Source organism: Pipistrellus hanaki, assembly GCF_964339955.1.
Source record: "Pipistrellus hanaki genome assembly, chromosome: 5".
NCBI classification, from domain to species: domain Eukaryota; kingdom Metazoa; phylum Chordata; class Mammalia; order Chiroptera; family Vespertilionidae; genus Pipistrellus; species Pipistrellus hanaki.
The window spans coordinates 5,379,451-5,400,389 of record NC_140507.1 but is presented as its reverse complement, the minus strand read 5'-3'; the positions used below and the strand labels follow the sequence as shown (position 1 = coordinate 5,400,389).

The 20,939-nt window shown below is 49.0% G+C and overlaps 1 protein-coding gene across 5 annotated transcripts in view; it reads left to right on the top strand.

The window, feature by feature from the left end:
• The window catches only part of KCNIP1 (potassium voltage-gated channel interacting protein 1), a 235,381-nt gene that overhangs the window by 202,597 nt on the left and 11,845 nt on the right, over positions 1-20,939 (top strand). For 3 of the 5 annotated variants that reach the window (XM_084884021.1, XM_084884022.1, XM_084884023.1), the window contains one exon: positions 20,709-20,741. The exons of the other annotated variants lie outside the window; for them this stretch is intronic. In XM_084884021.1, the coding sequence (XP_084740147.1) occupies positions 20,709-20,741 (33 nt within the window). The remainder of the gene's footprint in view (positions 1-20,708; positions 20,742-20,939) is intronic. 5 annotated transcript variants of the gene reach the window in all.

Below are 20,939 nucleotides of genomic sequence, written 5' to 3'. Positions count from 1 at the left end.
CCAATACAATGCAGTCATTCTACAGAGAGTTGTGGAACATTTTTGAAAACCCTTCAGTAGTCTTTCTTGATCTTAATCTTATTTTATTTTTCAGTAGTAATGTTGAAGTTGTATAGATATTGGGCCCAAAGTCAAAAGAGCTGGGTTCCTATCCTGGATGTGCCATTATCAGTTGTGTGACCTTGGGCAAGTCCTTTTTCTTCTCTAGTTTCCACTTGGTAAAGTACTCATCAACTAATTAAGTTGGGTTATGGTGAGCTGAATCATGGCCACCTAGAGACTTTATGTCCTAATCCCTGGGATCTGTAGATGTCACCTTATAAGGAATATAAAATCTATTTTAAGGAATAAAATAAACTTGCTTGGACAGTCCATAATATTTTCAACTACAGACAAAACCAAAGAGAAAGGAGTCAAGGAGAAATAGAAGAGGAAAGTGAATGGTAGAGGAAAAGAGAGAAGAGAAGAGAGAAATGGTCAGAATGGCAGGGAAGAAAGAGGTAAAGAATAGGGAGAGAATAAGGGAGGGGTATGGGGAGGCAAAAACAGAACAGAGTTTTAGCCAGGTCTGAGGCAAGCCCTCCATCCTCTGTGGTTCCCTGGGGTGTCCAATAGGTTACTTCCTATCACCACAGGCCTTTAGAGTCCTCTGGCTGATTAACAGTTTATCAGCTGCTCTTTGGGCTTCAATCTCCAGAGACTACTCTGCAGAAAAAGTCACAGCAGCCCACCTTGCACTTGAGCTATGGCCAGAGCACCACACCCTGCCTTTGTCTCTGATTTCCACAAACTTGGCTGTGCAAAGCAGTCTGTCTAGTTACTTCTCCCGCCATCTCTTGGGCTGGGCATTGGAGGTTATCTGAAATAGCCTTCAGTGTAGCACTCAGTCCTTTGTTTATTATATTCAGTGCAGCACTCCATTGATCCAATGCCCTTGAAATGAGTAAGCACTGCAGCATTGTTCCTTTATTTCCTTCAAGGCAATACCCAAAGATTAAAATGTCAAAGCCATGCTCAGATTGCTCCTCTCTGCCTTCACCTGCCCTCTCTGTGTCCCCTTGTCTCTCTCTATCCAGCCCCAAGGCCCCAAACCTCTCTCATGTTCCTCAGAGCCTCCTACTGTGATGCCCAGTGGGGCTGGTCTTTCCATTCATTCTCTGCCCGACTTCCCTGCTTTTAGTCCATTTCCATCAAAACCCATCTAGCCTGTGTCCCATTCCTCCTGCATGCTCGCTGATGCAGAAATCCTCTTGAAAAGCAGATCCCTGCACAGGCAATCATTTGCCAGCGAATTTATCTATGAAGAGCCTGAGTAAAACATTGTTCTTTAATGATGGTGCTAATGTAGTGTACTGGCTTTAGGCTGTCAGCTGTTCTCATGTGTGCTTAATTTAAAAGCTAGAGGGGAGGTGGTTGAGGTGACCTTTCTCTTCAGGAGTCACCTAAGCAGTGCCTCCTGGGGCAGTTGACTTGAAGAGGAAAGTTGGTTCTGGCACCAAGAACAAACATTTGTTGAATGGATGCATCAAAGTCTTTAGCCTGCAGACAAAGAGGAGACTTGGGTAGGAGCTAACTCATGAAGGCAATGATTATGTCTGCCCTGCTCACCACATATCCCTTCTGCCCAACACATAGTAGATGTTCAGGAAGTGCTGAATGAATGAGTAGATAACTACCAAGTATTGATAAAGGCACAGGGATTTTCCTCACACCATGAAATGCACTGGAGACCAAGACAAAGGCTTCCAACTTCACCGCAAAGACTCCACATCGCACACCGTACGCAGAGTTGCTTCTTGCTCCTCTCCTGTGGCCTTCTGTTTTCCTCCAGAGCCAGACTCCTTCTCCAGCCCTCTCTTTTCCCTTCTTCACGCGCATGCTAAATATTCCCCTCTGGCCTGCCCTGGGGTAATCGCCTGATATTGCAGAAAGGAAGTCCAAGAATAGAGACATTCTCCTACTTGCTAAATGGATTCTCAGTAAAAGCCAGTGAATAAGTGGATTCATTCATGCACAATTTAGTGACCATCCTGTTCACAGCAAAGGACCTGTGAACCCTTTCAAGCCCAGCTCTGGGACACCCTCAATGCCATTTCTACATGATTCAGAAAAGAGCCTGGGGTGGCATCTATAGACCTCAGCTCCGCACTCAATCCTATCCCTCAGGCAACATGAATGTCCCTCTCTCTGCGCTCGCACTGGTCACCTGTGAAATGATCAGTGTGAATTAGATTAGTGGTTTCCAAATGGTGATCTACAAAATCACCTTATGAGATTTGGGGAAGGACAGCGACATTGGTCTCTCACTCTAAGCCAACATCTGACAGCTTTCATCTATTTTACATACTTAGTTAGCTTCCATGCAAAATTTCCTTTGGTTAAAGAATTCCTTGTCTTTATAGGCGTTTGAAAACCACTGAGTACCAGCTAAGGCCTGTCCAACCTTAAAGTTTTCATAGTCCCTTGATTCCACGCCAGGTAAGAAGACCCATGATGTACTTGCCTCCATGATGGACAGAAGGGATCTGACCCAGCCAGGGCCACAGCCTTCCTACGGCACCTTCACCATGACAACCACCCATCCGTTAGGACCCCTTATGTGTGCACTGGGCTTGAACTATCAGGAACCATAAAACAGAACTAATGGGCGATGCTTCCATTCCCGTGGCTGCTAGAGTTGAAATAAGTTGAGGGGGTGTTGCAAAAGGGAAGATGAGAGCACCAAGCTTCTGGAAACGAAAAGGCATGTGTCATAGACTTGAGCTGGACCAGACCCTGAAAAGCATGGAAGTGACCGGGAGTCATGGAAATAACCCTGGGATTGGAGTCAGAGGCCAGAATTTAAACCCCAGCTCTGCCGTGTGTTGACTTACAAGTTTGGGCACAGTACATAATCTCCATGAGACTTAGTTTCCTTATCTGTGAAATGCAATAGTATGGGAGGATTGTGTGAGAACATTTGGCTCAATGCTAACACAATAAATATTCTATGAGGGGCCGAAGGGAGGAAGTGATTTGCTCAAGGTCACTTCCTCAAGGTCGCACAACAATACCATTATCATCATGTTGCCCAAAGCTCAGCAATGCCATGGTCTAAGAGGCTCATGGTGCCCAGGGAGGCAGCAGGGCCCGCTGAACCTCTGCCTCAGGTCCCCGCACTTCAGGGGTACGGCCCTGGAGCAGGCGCTGAGACACCCGAGAGTCTCACTCTCAGGAATTCAATATAGAAAACACATTAAGGCCTGTTTACATGGAATGCTATTTATAATGATTGTTCCCTGCGGGATACCCCCCACTGCTTCCTCCAATCCAGTTTTAAACTGCTCCACTAATAGAGCTCCCCTGGCCTCCTCAGAGAGACATTCACAGAGGCTAATAGAGACATAATTCAAAAACTGCTTGATATACATGCCCTCAATTTCCCCAAGAACCACCCCAGCAAAGATCCCCGAGCATGCCGCACACGCACTGGCCGGATGCAATGAAGCATGCGCAGTGTGAAATGGATGGGCTCCGGCATAGCCAGGTCTGCATTTCGCTGCAGCCGTCCCTGCACTTTATCCTCAGATCCCACCACGGCCAAGTGCAATGGGGAAGAAGCAGGCTGCTAGATGGGGGCCCCAAAGGACCCCTCCTCTCGGGCCTCTGCTCCAAGCCATGTTGGACAAGGCAAGCGAGAGACAAAGAAGCATGAAACAGACTGTGGAATCTCAGAGGGAAGGCAGGGGTGGCTGAGAAGAGATCAACCAAAGAACTTGTGTGGACACAGACAATAGGGTGTTGGAGGTCTGGGGCAGGGGGCAAGGGCGGGCTAGAAGGAGTAAGTTGGAGGAAAAAGAGGGCATATGTAATACTTCCAACGATAAAGATTTAATTAATTTAAAAAATTTAAAAATGAATAAATTTTTAAAATATATTTTTATTGATTTTTTTACAGAGAGGAAGGGAGAGGGATAGAGTCAGAAACATTAATGGGAGAGAAACACCAATCAGCTGCCTCCTGCACACCTCCCACTGGGGATGTGCCCGAAACCAAGGTACATGCTCTTGACCAGAATCGAACCTGGGACCTTTCAGTCCCGCAGGCCGACGCTCTATCCACTGAGCCAAACCAGTTAGGGGAAAAAAAAAAAAAAAAGAATAAAAGAATAAATTTTTAAAATCCTTCAGGTCAGGAGAAGCAAAGAACCAATGTGGAGCACCTCCAGGAATAATCACTTCCATCTTGGTATGTAAAGAGAAGGAGGCAGGAAGAAGCTGGGCGCAGGCTATCACATGACAACACTCATGTGACATCGTGGGAGCAGCATTGCTCTACAGAGAGACCCCAGGACAGACACTTACTCTGTGGGACCGGGGGGTGGGGGGGTGGGGGTGGGGGTGGCGGGGGGGGGGGGGGGGAGTCCCTTTCGCTGTCTGAGCCTTAGCTTGTCAAGTGGCAAACGGGGGACACTAATTCACCTCCCAGGATTGCTGGGAAGATAAAAAATGAACAGATGTGAGAGCACTGGGCATGTCTTGACACAGGAATTCATTAAACTTCTTTTATACAAATTCCCTCTTTCCTGAAATCTTCATATGGAGAGCGTGGACGTGCTTCTATGCTTGTTAAACAAATAAATGTGTGTTGAGCAGATCCTAAACATACTAAAATTAAATTAAAAGAGGTATACTAGGACCGATTAAAAGAAGTTTGACTTACCCAAAACTAATAAACTTAATGAAACTTGGTATCTCAAGAAGGGATTAATATAAGTTTAAAATAGCATAGGTTCAAGGTGACTGTAGAGAAGTTTCTGGAGACTCGGTTCATAATTGATTAATAAACTAAAGTTTTCTTGAGAACTTCCCTAGGCTAGGAAAGTAAAAATCCAGTGCCTTATCCTCCCCACCACCACCACCACCACCACCACCACCACCACCACCTTTCCACTGCAGAAGGAATCAAAGCTCAGAGAATGGAAACTAGGGCTTTCAGGATATGGTCTGTGTTCTTTGCCCTGTACTGGCCTCCCACACATTGTCACTTAAAGATGGAACCAGAATGCCCAGCTGGTATTGCTCAGTGGTTGAGCATCAACCTACAAACCAGGAGGTCATGGCTCCATTCCTGGTCAGAGCACACTGCAGGTTCCGGCTGCAGTGTGGGGTGTGCAAGAGGCAGCCAATGAGTGATTCTCTCTCATCCTTGATGTTTCTGTCTCTCTCTCCCTCTCTCTTCCTCTCTGAAATCAATAAAAATATATTTTTTAAAAAGACGGTGCCAGATTGACACCCAAGCAAGGTAACCCAGAACTCAGTTCACCACCACCCTCCTCACACAAGAGTTGACAGGAGGAGGAGGGGAAGGAGCCCCGCCTGCTGCGCACCTACTACGTGCTGGACCCCGGGTATCACCTAACCCTCGGAAAGACCCTGACAAGGGAGTGTCCTCCGATACGAGACAACGCCATTGGGCAGGCGACAGAACTGTATGGGATTCAAGCCAAACTCTCTGGACACCGCATCCAACTCCTTCCACTTCTCCAACTTCACAGATGCAAGCATTGACTGCCGAAGGCTCTCCATCAACATGGCCTGATTTGAATTGACATGAATGAGGCCGGATCAAAGGATAAATGCTGAGGCTTTTCACTTGTATAAAGTGTTTGTGAATTCTCCTGTTATATGGGGAGTTTTGGGCTGTGCTTGGGGGAGAATTAGCAAGCAGAAGGGAAGGGGCCTTAGGATGGCCAGGCGGCTGACAGAGGGGAAGACAGCAAGAGGCACGCTGGAGGCAGTTTCACCTGCGGGCTCACTCAGTGGTGTGGCTCTCAAACCCGTGGCTCTCAGGCAGCACCTTTGCAGGAACCGTGGTGGGAAGCACCCCAGAGAACCTCAAACTCTGGAGGCAGATCTAGCACAAAGGAGAATCCTGGCCTGGCCCCTCCAGGATGACAAATGCCATCAATCCCGGATGGGGGAATGGCTGAAGTGCTCTCAGCCAAAGACCTCAATTTATCTTCGGGACAATTTTAATTGGAAACCTCGCCTCGCTGCTGCCCACTTTTTCAGAAGTAATTAGAATGCTAATCTATAAGAAAGATGTCTATTAAGTATAAATTAATAATAGATAATACATTTTAGCTTGCAATTTTGAAAAATACGGCCATCTCGTTCTTAAAGTAAAAATTCATATATTTTTAATAAGCCTGGGACGGTTCCCAATGAACCACAGATGGTTCATTTTTATTATCCTATAAAGAGACATTATGGGTAAATGTTGTTGTTTTTTTATGGCAAAACAGAACCTTGGAGACACTCTTTTTGGGGAGATCTCCAAGCACTTTCTCAGCATCAGGGCTCCGTCCTGTCATCGTGGGCACTGAGGTGGAGACAGAGATGAGGTGACCTTCTCCTCCACCCTCTCAGACCTTATCCCGCCCAGACAGGGTCAGGGTGGCAAAGACAAAGGCAATTCAAGTTGCAACTTTGTCCCTTGATGACTAGTAACCAAGCCCCAATGACCTAGAAATAGGTGCTTAGAAATAACCTCCTGCGGTGACGGAAGGAGTATGGAACACAGGCTGTGACATGCATTGGACACAACAGCTCCACCAAGGTGTCCTTCCCTCTCCTCTCCACACCTAAAACCACGAGGAGCATCTGCAGCCGTTCCCACTGGCGTCCGTGCACCCAACCTCGCATTCTACCTGCAAGGGGAACACAGGTGTTCTGTCCACTTGACAAGCACCATGAACCCTCCTACAAGAAGCTGTTGTTTGGAGAACGAATGATTCTGAACTATCCTGAGAAGATGAAATGTGTGAAACACAAGGATGGTAACGAGCTGTTCTCCCAGCACTGATTTCCGGGTTATTGGCTTAAAGCCAAAGATAAGTCTACCCCCAAATACACCCCCAAGTCCGGTGGACTCTCTCTGCCAGAGAGATGCAGCATCTGCCTCTTACTGGTCTCCTTCAGAGTTCACATCATCTCTCAGCCAGTTGCAACACTTTCCTCTAAGGCCTTTCTGCATCTTATTGAAATACTAGTGGCCATTGCACAGATACGTGCACATTGAAATGAAATTATTAGAAGAAATATTTTAAAATCGCTATTCACCCTTTATAATAGAAGTGTCAACCAAATTCATGATCAACAATGACAGATCAAAACACATGCGTATGATTGGCACCAGTGAGAGCTTGATATATATTGTGCATGTGTGAGTCAACTTAGCCATATATATATATATATATATATATATATATATATATATATATAAAATAAACTTGCTTAATTAGGCCTGCTTTCTGATGTAGCTAAACTTTTTCCAGCCCAGTGAAGCACCCCCAACTTCTCTTTCAGGTAATTGTCAGCAACAGTAAATATCAATACGAAGCAGATTATTATTGTAGATCACACAGGGAGAACTAAGGGTAAAATATTTAACTGCAGCAGTGTTTGACTATATGCACACTGAGAAAACCTGAAGTCATTTTCAAGTTCCACCATTTCTTACTTCTTCTCAGTCAGATCAAGTTTTTAATGAAAAGAAAATAGGATCCCACCCAGTCTCCTATCTACCTACTCCAGGACTTCTGTGAGGATCAAATGAGATGAGACAGGGGAAAACACTTCACAGACATTTGGTTAAAGTGTGAAATGTTCCCACCTGTCTGTAAAGCAGGTTGTGTTCCTCGGCTGAAGAAACTGCAAGGAGGCTACTAGCTAAGGAGAGGAAGCCAGGCGTTGCTACGTGATGTCATTACCTGGATGGTCGGACACTTGGCATATTAACCTTTTATATATATAGATATTGTGCACCAAACCCATGTGACCGATACCCAGATTTAAAACGGAGGAGGAGGAGATAGGTGACCACCATCACAGCATCCTAGAGGCTCTCTCTTTGCTCCCTTCCAATGGCTACTTCCAAGGATAACCACTATCCTGACTCCTAACAGCACAGAACCATGTTACTTGCACTCTCCATGTTCGTCCATATGGTTGGGTGCTGCTGCAGTTAATTCATTCACATCACTGCGTAGCATTTCATTGTGTGACTATGCTAAGAATCTGTGTTTATTTTACTATTGATAGACACTTAGGTGCATTTCCAGTTTGGGGCAATTATAAATGGATATTTCTGCTTCCCATTGCTTTAAAAGTGAAACCCTAAAGTTGACGGATCTGATCAGTTACCAGACCCCCCTTCCTCCCTCGGTCATTCTGCTCCACCACTTGGCCTCCAGTGAGTTCCTCAAAAGGAGGCGCTCATCCTCACCTCATCACCCTTGCACATTCTGTTCCCTTCCTCAGAGACTCTTTTCCTACCACTCTCTCACCCTCATACTTCAGACCATACTGCAGACTCTTCTTCCTTCTTTATTCTTTTTCAATGTGTTTTTATTGATTTTTAGAGAGACAGGAAGGAGAGAGAGAGAGATAGAAACATCGATGAGACAGAAACATTGGCCATCTCTTGCACAGTCCTCTCCAGGGATTGAGCCTACAACCTGAGCATGTGCCCTGACCGGGAATCAAACCAGTGACCTCTTGGGGCATAGGTCAACACTCAGCCACTGAGCAGGGAAGACTCTCCTTCCTTCTAACTCAAATCAGATTTTTGCTGGGTTTTCTTCCCCGTATCACCCCACTCTTCCCTCACAGCACTTAAGACCCTCATAATTGCACATTCATGTGTGATTATGTGTTTCACCTGCCAGTCCTGCTGAACTGGGGACCTGCCTGACTTCTCTGTGACCACGTTGCTGGCACTTAGAATAGTACCTGGCACCGGATAGGAGCTCAGCGCCTATTGGTTAAATGAGTGACTGAACTTGCCACAGCTTCGAGGAGCCCCTGTCAGGGGACAGAGAAGCCTTTCTGTGTGGACCATACCCTGTGCCCATGCTGCCTGGGCGGACAGGAGAGCGTCCGTGTCTGAGGAAGTGGCCCTCGAGGTGACGGTTTATGGGGGCAGCACAAGCCCAGCTGTTGTCTAAACAGTGCCCCCTGGAGGTGTGCCGTGCAAGGGGATCAATCTGAAGGAGGCCCGGGAAGGGAATCAGGCAGCGAGTAGAGGCAGGACAAAGGCATGGAAGCCTCATCCAGGAAGTCGTGTTGGCGGGACAGCAATCCCTGGGGAGAAAGAGCGTAGGCAGCAGCGGGACAGTGGGTGGGAGAGAGGCCACGATATCTAAACCTGAAAGCTAGGCAGGGCGCGGACCATGAAAGGCCCGGCCGGCCTCATTACGGAGCGTGGCCTTTCTCTCGCAGGCAGCGGGGAGCCGCCAGAGGCTTTAAAGCCAGGGCACACTCAGATGTGCTTCCTTTGAACCCGTTTTCTCCTTCCCCAGAGTCTCTGCGCAGGAGGGTCCTGCGAAGCTTCATCTCATCTTCCCTCCCACTGAGAATGTCTCTCACACACACACACACACACACACACACACACACACACACTTCCCGGCTAGTAAGCTCCCACCCCTTCAGATCTCAGGCCACCATCACTCCCTGAGGAAGCCTTCCCTGAAGGCCCACACTACACCGAGCCCCCTGCCACTCCCTCCTGTAGCACCCAATAGCGCCCCCTTGCAGCGCGCCTTACAGTGACAATGTGTGTGTGTGTGTGTATGTGTGTGTGTGTGTGTGTGTGTGTGTGGTTCTTAGGTGAAGTCTCTCTCACACCAAACTGCGACTTCCCTGGGGATAAGAACCACATCGTCCTTGCTCACCATCGCAGTCCCACTGCCGCCCCTGTGCCTGGCATGTACTAGGCACTCAATGGTGCTGTGCCTTCTGGGTGGCTGTTTGACAGAGGCCCTTCTGCCTGTTCCTGCAGAGAACCCGCTGGGAGGGCTGAGCCCACAGGCCAGAGCTTTGCTGTAGACCTGTAGTGGTGGGAGGGGGGAGGGGGGAAGGGGGAGGGAACATTGGGGGGGGGTGGAAGGTGCTGATTGATCCCAGAGATGGTCATGCCCAACACCCCAGTGAGGAGGCATTTTGGCCCCACATCTGTCTGACTGCAGAACCAAACTGTATTTTCTTATTTTCAGTATTCTTGACTCTCCCTCATTTGGGGCCTTGATCCTGGAGAGACGGCCCCTCCCAGAGCCGCTGTTGCTGGGACTATCCAGTGACTCCCCTGCCAGTGTGCCTTCCATAGGCAAACCAGCAATCCGGCCCCTCCCCCAGCTGTCTCCTTTACCTAACTCACACCCACCAGCCCACCGTCCCCTCTGCTCTAAGTCACCCCAGGGCTGGGTACTGGACAACTAGGCAGCCCCTCCCCCAGCTCAGAGGCTGCCAAAATTCCTCCAACTTTCCCATCCTAAGCTTACTCAGCACACCTGAGCCGCCTCACCCGTTCCTTCCCGGGAAATCCCCAATAGCAGCTGTGGGCCATGTTCCCTCCCAACCCCCCGCCTCCTGACCAGCCCCAGTGCTTCTCTGCGTGGCCCTGCACGGCATGGGTGCTGCCTGTTTTCAGGGACCTGTGAGTGTAAACTGCTTTATCCAGGACAGCCATTCCCATCCTTCCTGTGCCTGACCAACACCAACCCTGGGCGCAGGTTTAACACACAAACCCTCTAATGTGCCCAGGTGTCCCAGGGTCCCGGCTCCTAGAGGCTGTGACTGGGCCCTGAGTGTCCTTCCGATCCTCCTGTCGCCCCACTGGCATCTCAGAGGCCTCAGAGATGTTTGCCCTCCTCCCCACTGGCACCTCGGGGGCACCGGGGGAGTTTGCCGATAATGAGAAGGAGGTGCTCTGGAGCCCTCTCCTCCCGGAAACCTGCCTGAGCCCCCCGTCAGGCCCAGGCCCAGAGCTGCCTGCAATGGCCTCAGGACCAACCAGCTTTACAAATTATCAACATCTCCCCATTAGCCGTTGCAATATTAAATTGTGTGACTGGAAATGAATGAATAATCCCACGGGCAAGTGAGGGAGCCCAAGCAGCGGGATTTAATAACAAGTCCTGCCCTCTCTCCGAGCGGAAGGTCTCCCTAATTAAATATTAAAGACCTCGCTGCACAGCTACAGAAGAAAAAAAAAAATGCTTTTTCAGCAGCGGGGCTCTGGGACACTTCCTCAGAAGGCCCAGGTGCCACGGAAGTGTCCCCCTGGGGACCCGAACGAGGGAGCATGGGACAGCACGCACCAGCACAGCGGGGTGCCAGGCACAGGTCTCGCATGCCTCGTCACACTTGGTCCTCACAGGACCAGGACACATGGGTAGGATCGCATCCAAGTGGCAAAGATGGAATTTCCACCCAGTTCGATGTGGTTAGAAAGCGCACACACGTGATGTGCTGTTAAGAACACCGGTTGTGTCATCACGCAGACCTGGATTCGAGTCCTAGGTCCGCCGAGTCTAACTGTGCAGACTTGGGCAGGTCACCTTACCCCTGTGAGTCTCAGGTCCTCTGTCTTTAAGAGGATGGCAGCGTGTGGAGCTCACAGGGAGAATTATGGGAGATAATGCACATGAAACTCTAGATGCAGGCATGGTACCTGGGAGATGCTTCTGAAATGTCAGCTGCTGTTCTGGTCAATGGGACACACACACACACACACACACACACACACGCGCCCCCAGTGTCTCAGAAATGCCTCTTCCAGAATGGAGAGCATCAACTGATCTCCCCTCACCAGCTGTGTCTTTCTTTCTTCCTCCTCTTCCCTGGTTCGGGACAAGTTAGGTGGGGGCTGTTGGCATCTATTCAGCGGATACTGCATGCCATTATACCTCCACTCCACTCGTCAGCTCATTTAAGTCTCAAAAGAAGGTGTGCTCGCTTTAGCAGCACATGTACTAACATGGGAATGATGCAGAGAAGACTAGCATGGCCCCTGCACATGGATGACACGAAAATTCATAAAGCGTTCCATATTAAAAAAAAAAAAAAAAAAAAAAAAAAAAAAAAAAAAGAACGTAACAGCCATTCAAAATCTGAACTCTCATAGATAATCACTGCTAAGATTTTTATGTATGATATTCTAGGGGTAGATTGATAAATAGATAAATAGGTAGATAGATGGATGGATGGATAGATAGATAGATAGACAGATATTTCTTTACCAAACATGCTTTTCTCCTCATCTAGGAATATTTCTGAGGAATAATTTGAAATGTATTTAGGGTTACATTTCACATCCCTAATCCTAGTCCCACTGCTTCTTACCTTCCTAGATTCTGCTAATTATCACACTTATTTTACATATTTAATTTCTCCCGTTTAATTATGACTACCAGGGCCTAGTTCTCCCTGCAGAGCCAACTAAAATAAGAATAAAGGGAGAAGTTCCTGATTCGCTAGAAAAACTCTTCCTAGGACACTTTCTCCAGCCTCTGTATTTTTTTTTTTAATTGATTTTTACAGAGAATACAGGAGAGGTAGAAAAAGTTAGATACATCGGTGAGAGAGAAACATTGATCAGCTGCCTCCTGCACATGCCCTACTGGGGATGTGCCCACAACTAATGTTCATGCCCTTGACAGGAATCGAACCTGGGACCCTTGAGTCCACAGGCCAACGCTCTAGCCACTGAGCCAAACCGGCTAGGGCCAGCCTCTGGTACTCTTGACGCCATGCAGGCAGGCCTCCAGTCCTTAAGCGGCGGGCACCGCCCCTGGCCCCCTTGTGTCAATAGTGCCTCCAGTGACCGCGTCTCTCTGGCGCTGAAACTTGCTTTATTCTCACCCACAGCACACAGCACCACTTCCGACCCCTGCTCTCCACCGCCCAGGGCCTAGAGGAGTCCCTGGCACTTCATAGCTACTCGGCAATTGTTCGTTGAGTGAGTGAATGGCATTGTGAGAACAACTCTGAACTGGCAGAGGGACTGACATGAGTTTGATCCTGCCCTGCCAGGAACCCGGTGTGCAGCAACCTAGGACTACTCAGCTGCGTCTGTGATGTCAGAGGGCAGGATAAAAGCTCCTCTCTGTAATCCGTGGGCTCTGACGTCTATAGCTTGGTTACCTGGTGAAGGTTGCTTTCGTGCTCAGAAAGGGGAAACAAAATTGGGGATGCTAAATGGGCAGCAGGCAGCGTGAGGCAGGGGAGGCAGGGACCCCGAAAACTATTGGGCGTCTCCCTTCCTGCCACCTGAGACTGGGCCTGCAAATTTTCAGGCACTGAAAACGTGAAAAGCGTAGGCAGAGGAAGCTGGTCCCGACCTTGCTTGGACAGAGAACCACAAAGACACGTGAGCGGGTCCCTGAGGGACCCACAGGGCGATCCCCGATTCAGAAAGCATCTGACTGTCAATCAGAGGATGAGGTTAGTCTTTGCTCTTCTGTTCGCTGAGTTTGGGACCTCAGGGATTGCTCATGAGACCTCTGATTCCATCTCTTCTAATAAAACAGTCTAGCCCAGTGGTCGGCAAACTCATTAGTCAACAGTGCCAAGTATCAACAGTACAACGATTGAAATTTCTTTTGAGAGCCAAATTTTTTAAACTTAAACTTCTTCTAACGCCACTTCTTCAAAATAGACTCGCCCAGGCCGTGGTATTTTGTGGAAGAGCCACACTCAAAGGGCCAAAGAGCCGCATGTGGCTCTTGAGCCGCAGTTTGCCAACCACTGGTCTATCCCATTCTTAACGTGTGATGTCAGCAGCACAGAAGCAAACATCTGGCACAGCCCGAATGGGTAGAGGCCCTCTCTAATCACAGGACGCCCATTTTCCTCCATGTTGCCCAGGATCCAAAGCATGAAATCCTGTCACACTGTCAGTTATAGGACATATGAATGTCACCGGGGAAAACCAAGGTGTGGGATGGGAGAGAGGGCTGTTAAATAGGGATTGCAGACTTAGTGGGTCATATAGGTTAGTGATAATGGATAACAACTGTCCATGGGTATTCAAGTGGAGAGGCAATAGGGAGTAGTGGGGACTGCGGTTTACTAGAGAGCACGTGCCTGTCTAAAGGGAGCCACTGCTCCCCAGCTCCAACCAGCTGCTGCCGTGTGATAATGCCAGCCTGTACAGCTTCAGATTCTAAAAAGAAGCTAAAAATCATCATTTATGTGAAATAAACGTTGACAAAATTCACAGTTAAAATAAATGAGACAACAGCTGTTCCCTGAGGGCTGCCAGACTAGGATTTCTGAACTAAGCTGTCCAGTGACGGAATCAGCCGCTAATTAGCCAAATACTTTCCAGATAACCTCTGGGCTGCTGCTAGAGGCTCTTAATGTATTTCCTAATTAGCTCCTCATAGCTCTGCACACTCTTAGCAAACAGTGAGCACTTACTAAGCACCTACTAAGTGCAAAGTGGACACTGAACATCACGTGGTGGGGAGGGCGCGACATATCAAAAATAAAAACCAACCAACAGGAATAAGGCACCGTCTCCTCACCCTACCCACCCCACCCCCACCACCCACCCCACCCCACCACCCCACTCCGGTAAATGAAAGGCCCAACCCCCAAAGACAGATGGGGTATCTGCCGGTGATTATTGAAGATGGTAAGCGCTTCTGGAGTTTGGACAGAAAGAGCGCTTTCCGCGTGGCATTCTGTGAGAGCTGCCAGTGGAGATGGCTCCGAAGCCAGGTTTAGGGAGCGGCCGGGGTTGGGGTCAGCGGATCCCACGCTCTGGCAGAGACAGGGGTCCAGACACCAGCAGGCCGTGGCTGCACAGAAAACCCGCGCGGGGCGGTTGTGGGGACTGTGTGAGAAAGGTAACCTGGGCCCCAGAGTGGCCCCTTCAGTGCCCCCTGGGGAGTCCGGGCCTTTGTCCAGCAGATGCCTCAGCGGGGAGGTGGTGGTTTGTAGAGGGGCAAATGGATGGAGGGGCACCCTGGTCCTCCTGCTTGCTCCAGAGCGGGGTGTCTGGGCTGGGGCCCCAGGCTTCCTCCAGGTCCCGCTCCCACCTCTTGTTTATTTCCGACCAAACAGAGCGGACAGCCGCAGACAGAGCCTCCCCAGACAGCCCGCGCAGGCTGCCTCCTCGGGGGTGGAGCATGCCTTTGTGTAATGATCTGGGCCTTGAAACAATTCCAAGAGGCGGCAGGCCTTTTAAGTAGGCAGTATTCCACACACCCCCCCTTTTTTTTTCTTTTTAATGATGGTTTCATTTTCCATTTTTATTGGCCCTTCCCTGATTGCTCCCGGGCTCTCTGACTGGCTGTGAGCGGCGCTGACATTTATAGAAATCAATCCATTAATAAATCACGAAGTTCATAATGTCTGATTTGCTTCTAAATGAGACAGAACTATTATCACCATAAAGCCGCACATAAAATAGGCCCAATTGTGATGTATTGTGTAGCCTCATCAGAGGCATTGGAGGGAGTAACCTTTCCCCAAAAGAAGGAAGCAATCAGGGCTGAATAACTTCATTAATAATTCAAGGTGTGTCTGCCCCGGCTTCATTTATTCAGCGCACAGTTAAGAGGCTGCCGGGCGGTCCGGGAGATGACACCTCGCCACCCCCTCCCTGCTTCCCAGACACCCGCTCTCCCGCCGACCGGCTGCAGGCCTGGCGCTGGACTGCTGGGCGCCGGTTGGGGGTGATGTTCAGCTTCCTTCTCCAGCTGAGAAACGGACCGAAGCCATCCACACGCTGGCTGCGGGTTATTAAGGACACTAAATAATGTCATACTTTAGCTGCAAACAACTTGGGACCGGAGCCATGCAGTAACTCGGGAACAAGAGGCAGGACCGTTCGTGGTGACCGCACGTGGTTACGCCCACGTGACCTGGTATTTCTGGTGTTCCCCCACCCACGGTGCTCTGAGCTGTTCCATGGCACCTGCAGACCGAGGTGCTCGGTGCCCTGTCATCCAGGGTCTTGTGTTTGCTCGTGTCCGCTGCAGTCAATAGAGACTGGCAATGCTCACATAAGTCACTTCATGTCCAGCTGAACTGGCAGCTGGGTGACTCTGACAGAGTGAACCCCAGAACGAGAAAACCTTCCTGTAGTAAAGAGAGGCACATCTCATTACCTTGGTCCATCAGAATAGGCATAATCTTGACCTAAAAACTAGATAACGGATGTGAATATTGGATTCTACTGTGGAGAATGACCCTTGAAAATCATAGTCATGGTGTGTGTCCTAACGTTTTTTTGGAGTACCTACTATGTGCCTAGAGCACTTGACATACCTCATTTAGATTGAAGGAGGGCACGATTAGTCTAATAACCATCTCTCTCCTAGGGACAGTGAGATGATTAGATCGGTTGTGAAATTATCACCGTGCTTTCTGCACTCTCCCACATAGGCCCTCAATCCAAGGGTACATGAGTACTGAATCCCAGACCCACATGCCCTCTGTCCCCAACTCAGCGACCGTGCTCATTAACTGGTGTGTGCTGGAACTTCAGGACCGCGTCCAGCTGAGACCAAAGGAGAAACGGCAGGAGGTGTCCCCAGTGCGGCCTGGATGCTGTGGTGGCAGGATCTGGGCCTCGTTTGACTAATTGCCCCCTGGAGCTGGGGCCCCTGCCAGAGCTGCCTCAGTAAATCCTCAGAAGTGTCATCCAGACAAAGAGCCACATCCCCTGAAACGTGGCCTAGAGATTTCTGCCCGTGGGAGATGGTACCGTGAACCTGACATTTCTGCTTTGCAGTCTGGCCAGGGTCTTCACTGGACTAAAGCGTTGCGTTGGAGGTGAGGGTCCCTCGTGTAGTGGCCTTCCTCCTCCTCCTCTTCCTCCTCCTCCTCCTCCTCCTCTTCCTCCTTCTCCTCCTCCTCCTCCTCCTCTCTGCAGGCCCTGGCGTTTGCATGCCTCACTTCTTCACCAGAAGTGTCTCTGTGCTCTCAGTCTTGGTGAAAACGTGTGACTGTTACTCTGTGGCACAGCCAGCTGAACTATGATTACTGTCACAATCTCGATAGTGACTTTGGGGACTTTTAATAATTTAATTATATTTCCGTCACTACCCTCCCAAGAAGTGGCAAGGTGCATCCAACATCCCTCCCCACATACCCTCACGGGGGGAGAACAAAGGACTGAAAATCACTGTGTATGAAAATTTTCAAGTCATTTGACCTTGAAAACCCCCATCTGAGGGGAGTAGCAGTACTCACAGATTTATTTTATTTTTTTTGTAAGACTTTTTTTTTTTTTTTTTTGAGCATTTTGAGGACGGAGGTGTGAATGAACGAGGAATGTATAAATTTAATTTTGCTTAGAAGAGGCAGGTAGGTTTCAAGATAAAGAGAACAAACGCTTGGAGCAAAAATAAGTTGAGTTTTATTGAACCAAGAAGACAAAAAAAAAGTCTGGAACACTTTATCAAGGCTCGGTCAGCACTCCGGGGACCAGTTGTTAGTCTATAACGTTCAGAGCTGAGGAGCCATTGTGCTGTGTGGGCCGTGGGAGTCTCCGCCTCCAGGTTACCCTTCCAGACCAAACGGAACTCCTTTCCGTCTCTGCTCCACACAGGCACCAATAAGAGTCTCCACCCCCATTTATATAAGGGCATCAGAAAGATGGCGCTAAGCACTTCCAGAACAAACCAATCATCCATCTTTTTAAAAATATATATATACTTTATTGATTTTTTTTACAGAGAGGAAGGGAGAGGGGTAGAGAGTTAGAAATATCTATGAGAAAGAAACATCCATCAGCTGCTTCCTGCACAGCCCCTACTGGGGATGTGCCCGCAACCCAAGGTACATGCCCTTGACCAGAATCGAACCTGGGACCTTTCAGTCTGCAGGCGGACGCTCTATCCACTGAACCAAACCAGTTAGGGCCAATCAGCCACCTTCAAGGGGAGAGCAAAGGTGACAGTTCAGATCCCAACTTGCTATCACTAATGCCGTCTCCAGTGTAAGCAACAAGGCTTTTGCAACACTGAAAAGGAACCAGTGGAGACACTAGGAGCGTGGTGTCACCAGGAAGCACAATATTCAGCTGCATGCACATGCTCACTAAGTTATTTGTAGCTCAAGAATCACATGACCTTTTAAACTCCCTTCCAATTTTTCCAGAGTTTAAACTCCTTTCCAGAGTTTCCGTAGCATCCCCGTTTCGGCAGGCCCTATTTTCATTACCATCCAGTTCAAAACACATTCTAATTGCCATGAGCTTTCTTTTTGGATACATGGGTAACTTAGGAATTCGAACCATGCTGCTTGATTTCCAAGCATTCTGAGATTTCCTCGTTTTCCTGTTGTTCTTTCTTTTTTTGAATATATGTTTATTGATTTTAGAGAGAGGAGAAGGGAGATGGAGAAAGAGAGAAGCATCGATGTGAGAGGGAAGCATTGATTGGTTGCCTCCTGCACACCCCAATGGGGGATTCAAACACACACCCTGAGATGTGTGCTGTCTGGGAATGGCACCTCAGCCTTCTGGTGCAGGAGAGGATGCTCCGCCAACTGAGCCACACTAGCCAGGGCTCTTCTTGCTCTTGATTTCTTGCTTAATTCCGCTCTGGACAGAAAGCACCTGAGCAATGCTTTGCACTTTGTTGAGGTTGGCTTTCTGACCCGGGAAGGGTCCGTTTCAGTACATGTTCTATGTGCGTGTGTAAAGGACGCGTGGCATCCTGTGATGAGCCCTACGTGTGTCAATGAGGCCAAGTTTGTTAACTGCATTGTTCATAGCTCTTGTCTCTTACTGATTTTGTTTGTTTGTTTTTTCCATTATTGGAGAGGTGCTTTTAAGTCTCCACGTACGGTTGTGAATTTGCTATTTCTCATTTTAGTTTTGTCAGCCCTTACGTGTATTTTGAAGCTGCGCTATTAGTGCACACTAATTTAGAATCGTTACATCTTCCGAAAGCTCTCTCTTCCTCTCTAGCAAAGCATCTTGCCAAAAGCCTCTGATGTCCGGTGTTACAGCAGCCACACAGGCTTTTTCGGATTTGGTTTGCATCCTGTATCCCTTCCCATCCTTTCACTTTGACCTTTCCGGTGCCCTTATGCTTGCCAGCAGTACCTAGTTAGGGTCTGGCTTTTCCTGGGAGATTGCTCTCTTGTATTGGAGGTTTTCCCTTTGCCTTGGTGAGCCAGCAGAAAACCCTGTTTGGCTCTGCAACCTTATGGCTTTGGTCTAGTTTCTCTTGACCCATCCGCTAATAATTAGCAAATACCCAATGGAAGAAGCAGCCCGGGCAGTCAGGCCCATTGCTCTGTGGCCCCTCCAGGCTTTGGCCCCTCGGTTCCTGAGTGTCTCCATAGCACTGCCCAACGTTTATTTCCCCAGACTGCTGCAGGTGGTGCCCACATCCTACGTCTGAGTCGGTAATCCCTGGTCTAGGTGCGTACCAGTTCCTGAGAACTCCGTATGATCAGACAGGGTGTCCATCCCTCTCCCTGGCGTGCCAGAGAAGGCCAACCCACATGGAAATGCTACTGACACGTTTTTAGGGCAGTGAATCTGTTCTGCAGGACACAGGGCATTACACTTTTGTCAAGGCCCATAGAACTGTACCGTGGGAAGAGTGAACGCTGATGTAAACTATGGACCTCAGGTAAAAATAATCCACTGATCTTGTTTCGTCAGGTGTAGCAAATATGTCTGACCGAAGCAAGATGTTAATAACAGGGGACTCTGTGAAGCTGGGATGTGTGGGAACTCTGCCCATTCTCTGTAAACCTAAAACTGCTCTCAAAAGAAAGTGTGGTAGGAAACAATAAATAAATACAAGCGCTACTTATTCCGAGTGAGAAGAGAGGGCAACTAAAGCCAGCAAAATAAGTCTCTCCTGGGAAATTCAGGTCGGCAGACAAGAGCAGAACCGCTTACCCCCAGAGGCCCACCCACAGCCCCGCTTGGTGAGGCGGCAGGAAAGGAAGCCCCTCCTGTTGGGGTGGCAGGTGGGGGTGGTTACCACACACTTAGGGCGGTGACCGGGCTGCCTTCCACACTCCTGTTCCGGGTACCAGAAGGACAAGAGGAAGTTCAAGTCATTGCCTACTGGGAAAACCAGGCTGGTTCCCAAATAGACTCCCCGTGTGTGTGTGTGTGTGTGGGGGGGGGGGGGGGGTGGAGCAGCCAATAGAGCCCTTTTATCCCACACTCTGGGACCGGGGGCCCCACTCCACGCTGCCATGAGGATTTTCTAGGGCTGATGTTTCATCTTGTTTTATGCTCAGCATCACGGGGAACCCGCCTCCACTCTGCTCACATGTCCTAATGTGCTCATTGGGTTTTTAAAGGGCCCATTCCCTTTCCTGCATCTTTGTTCCTTATCAGCCTGAGAAGGGACGGGAGCTGTAGACTGTACACTCCATGAGAGCAGGGGACGGAGTTATTTCGTTTGCTGATCTAGAGGGTGGGGCAACTGAAAACCTACTTTTGCCCCACCCTGTATGTATAGTGGTTGCTTCATTGATGGTGGTTAAAGAATCGGCTTCAAATCACCAGAGAGGCAATGGGGCCTCCATGGTGGAGGGCATCTCTGAGCCACTCTTGGAGCAAACGCGCAGGTATTTCCAATGCCCATCCACATCCGTGCATCCTCTGCCCATGCCATCCCATCTCTCTTCTGGCTGCATGGCTGCATGGCTGCGGCATGCTCAGTGAGCCCCCTGCTGGGAGCCGTGGGCACTGCAAGCTGACCCATTGCTCTTGCCTGTTGTGGGGAAAGGTCAGGGAGAGGTCAGCCCAGCTCCCCTGCACCACCTCTTCGCCCAGGTCGAGCTGGACGGTGACCTGGACTCCCTCAGAGCCGACTCTCCCTGGAAAATAAGAGTGTGTTTTGTTTTTGTGATGAATGGATTTGGTAAAATGTTTTCTTACTTTTTCCTAGACATCGCCTGGTGGTATTACCAGTATCAGAGAGGTAAAAAAAAAAAAAAGTTTAAACTAACTTGACTCCTTGGTCATGTTACTTTCAAAGGAAGAGCCGTGTAACCGAGTATTCAGATTTTGTCCTGAGTCTTCTCGCTCAACAACTCTCTGTGCCCCGTATTCACAAACCCCACCTGCACGGACACCGTGGGAAACGTCCTGTTAGAGACAAGTTACAAGGGAGGCTCTG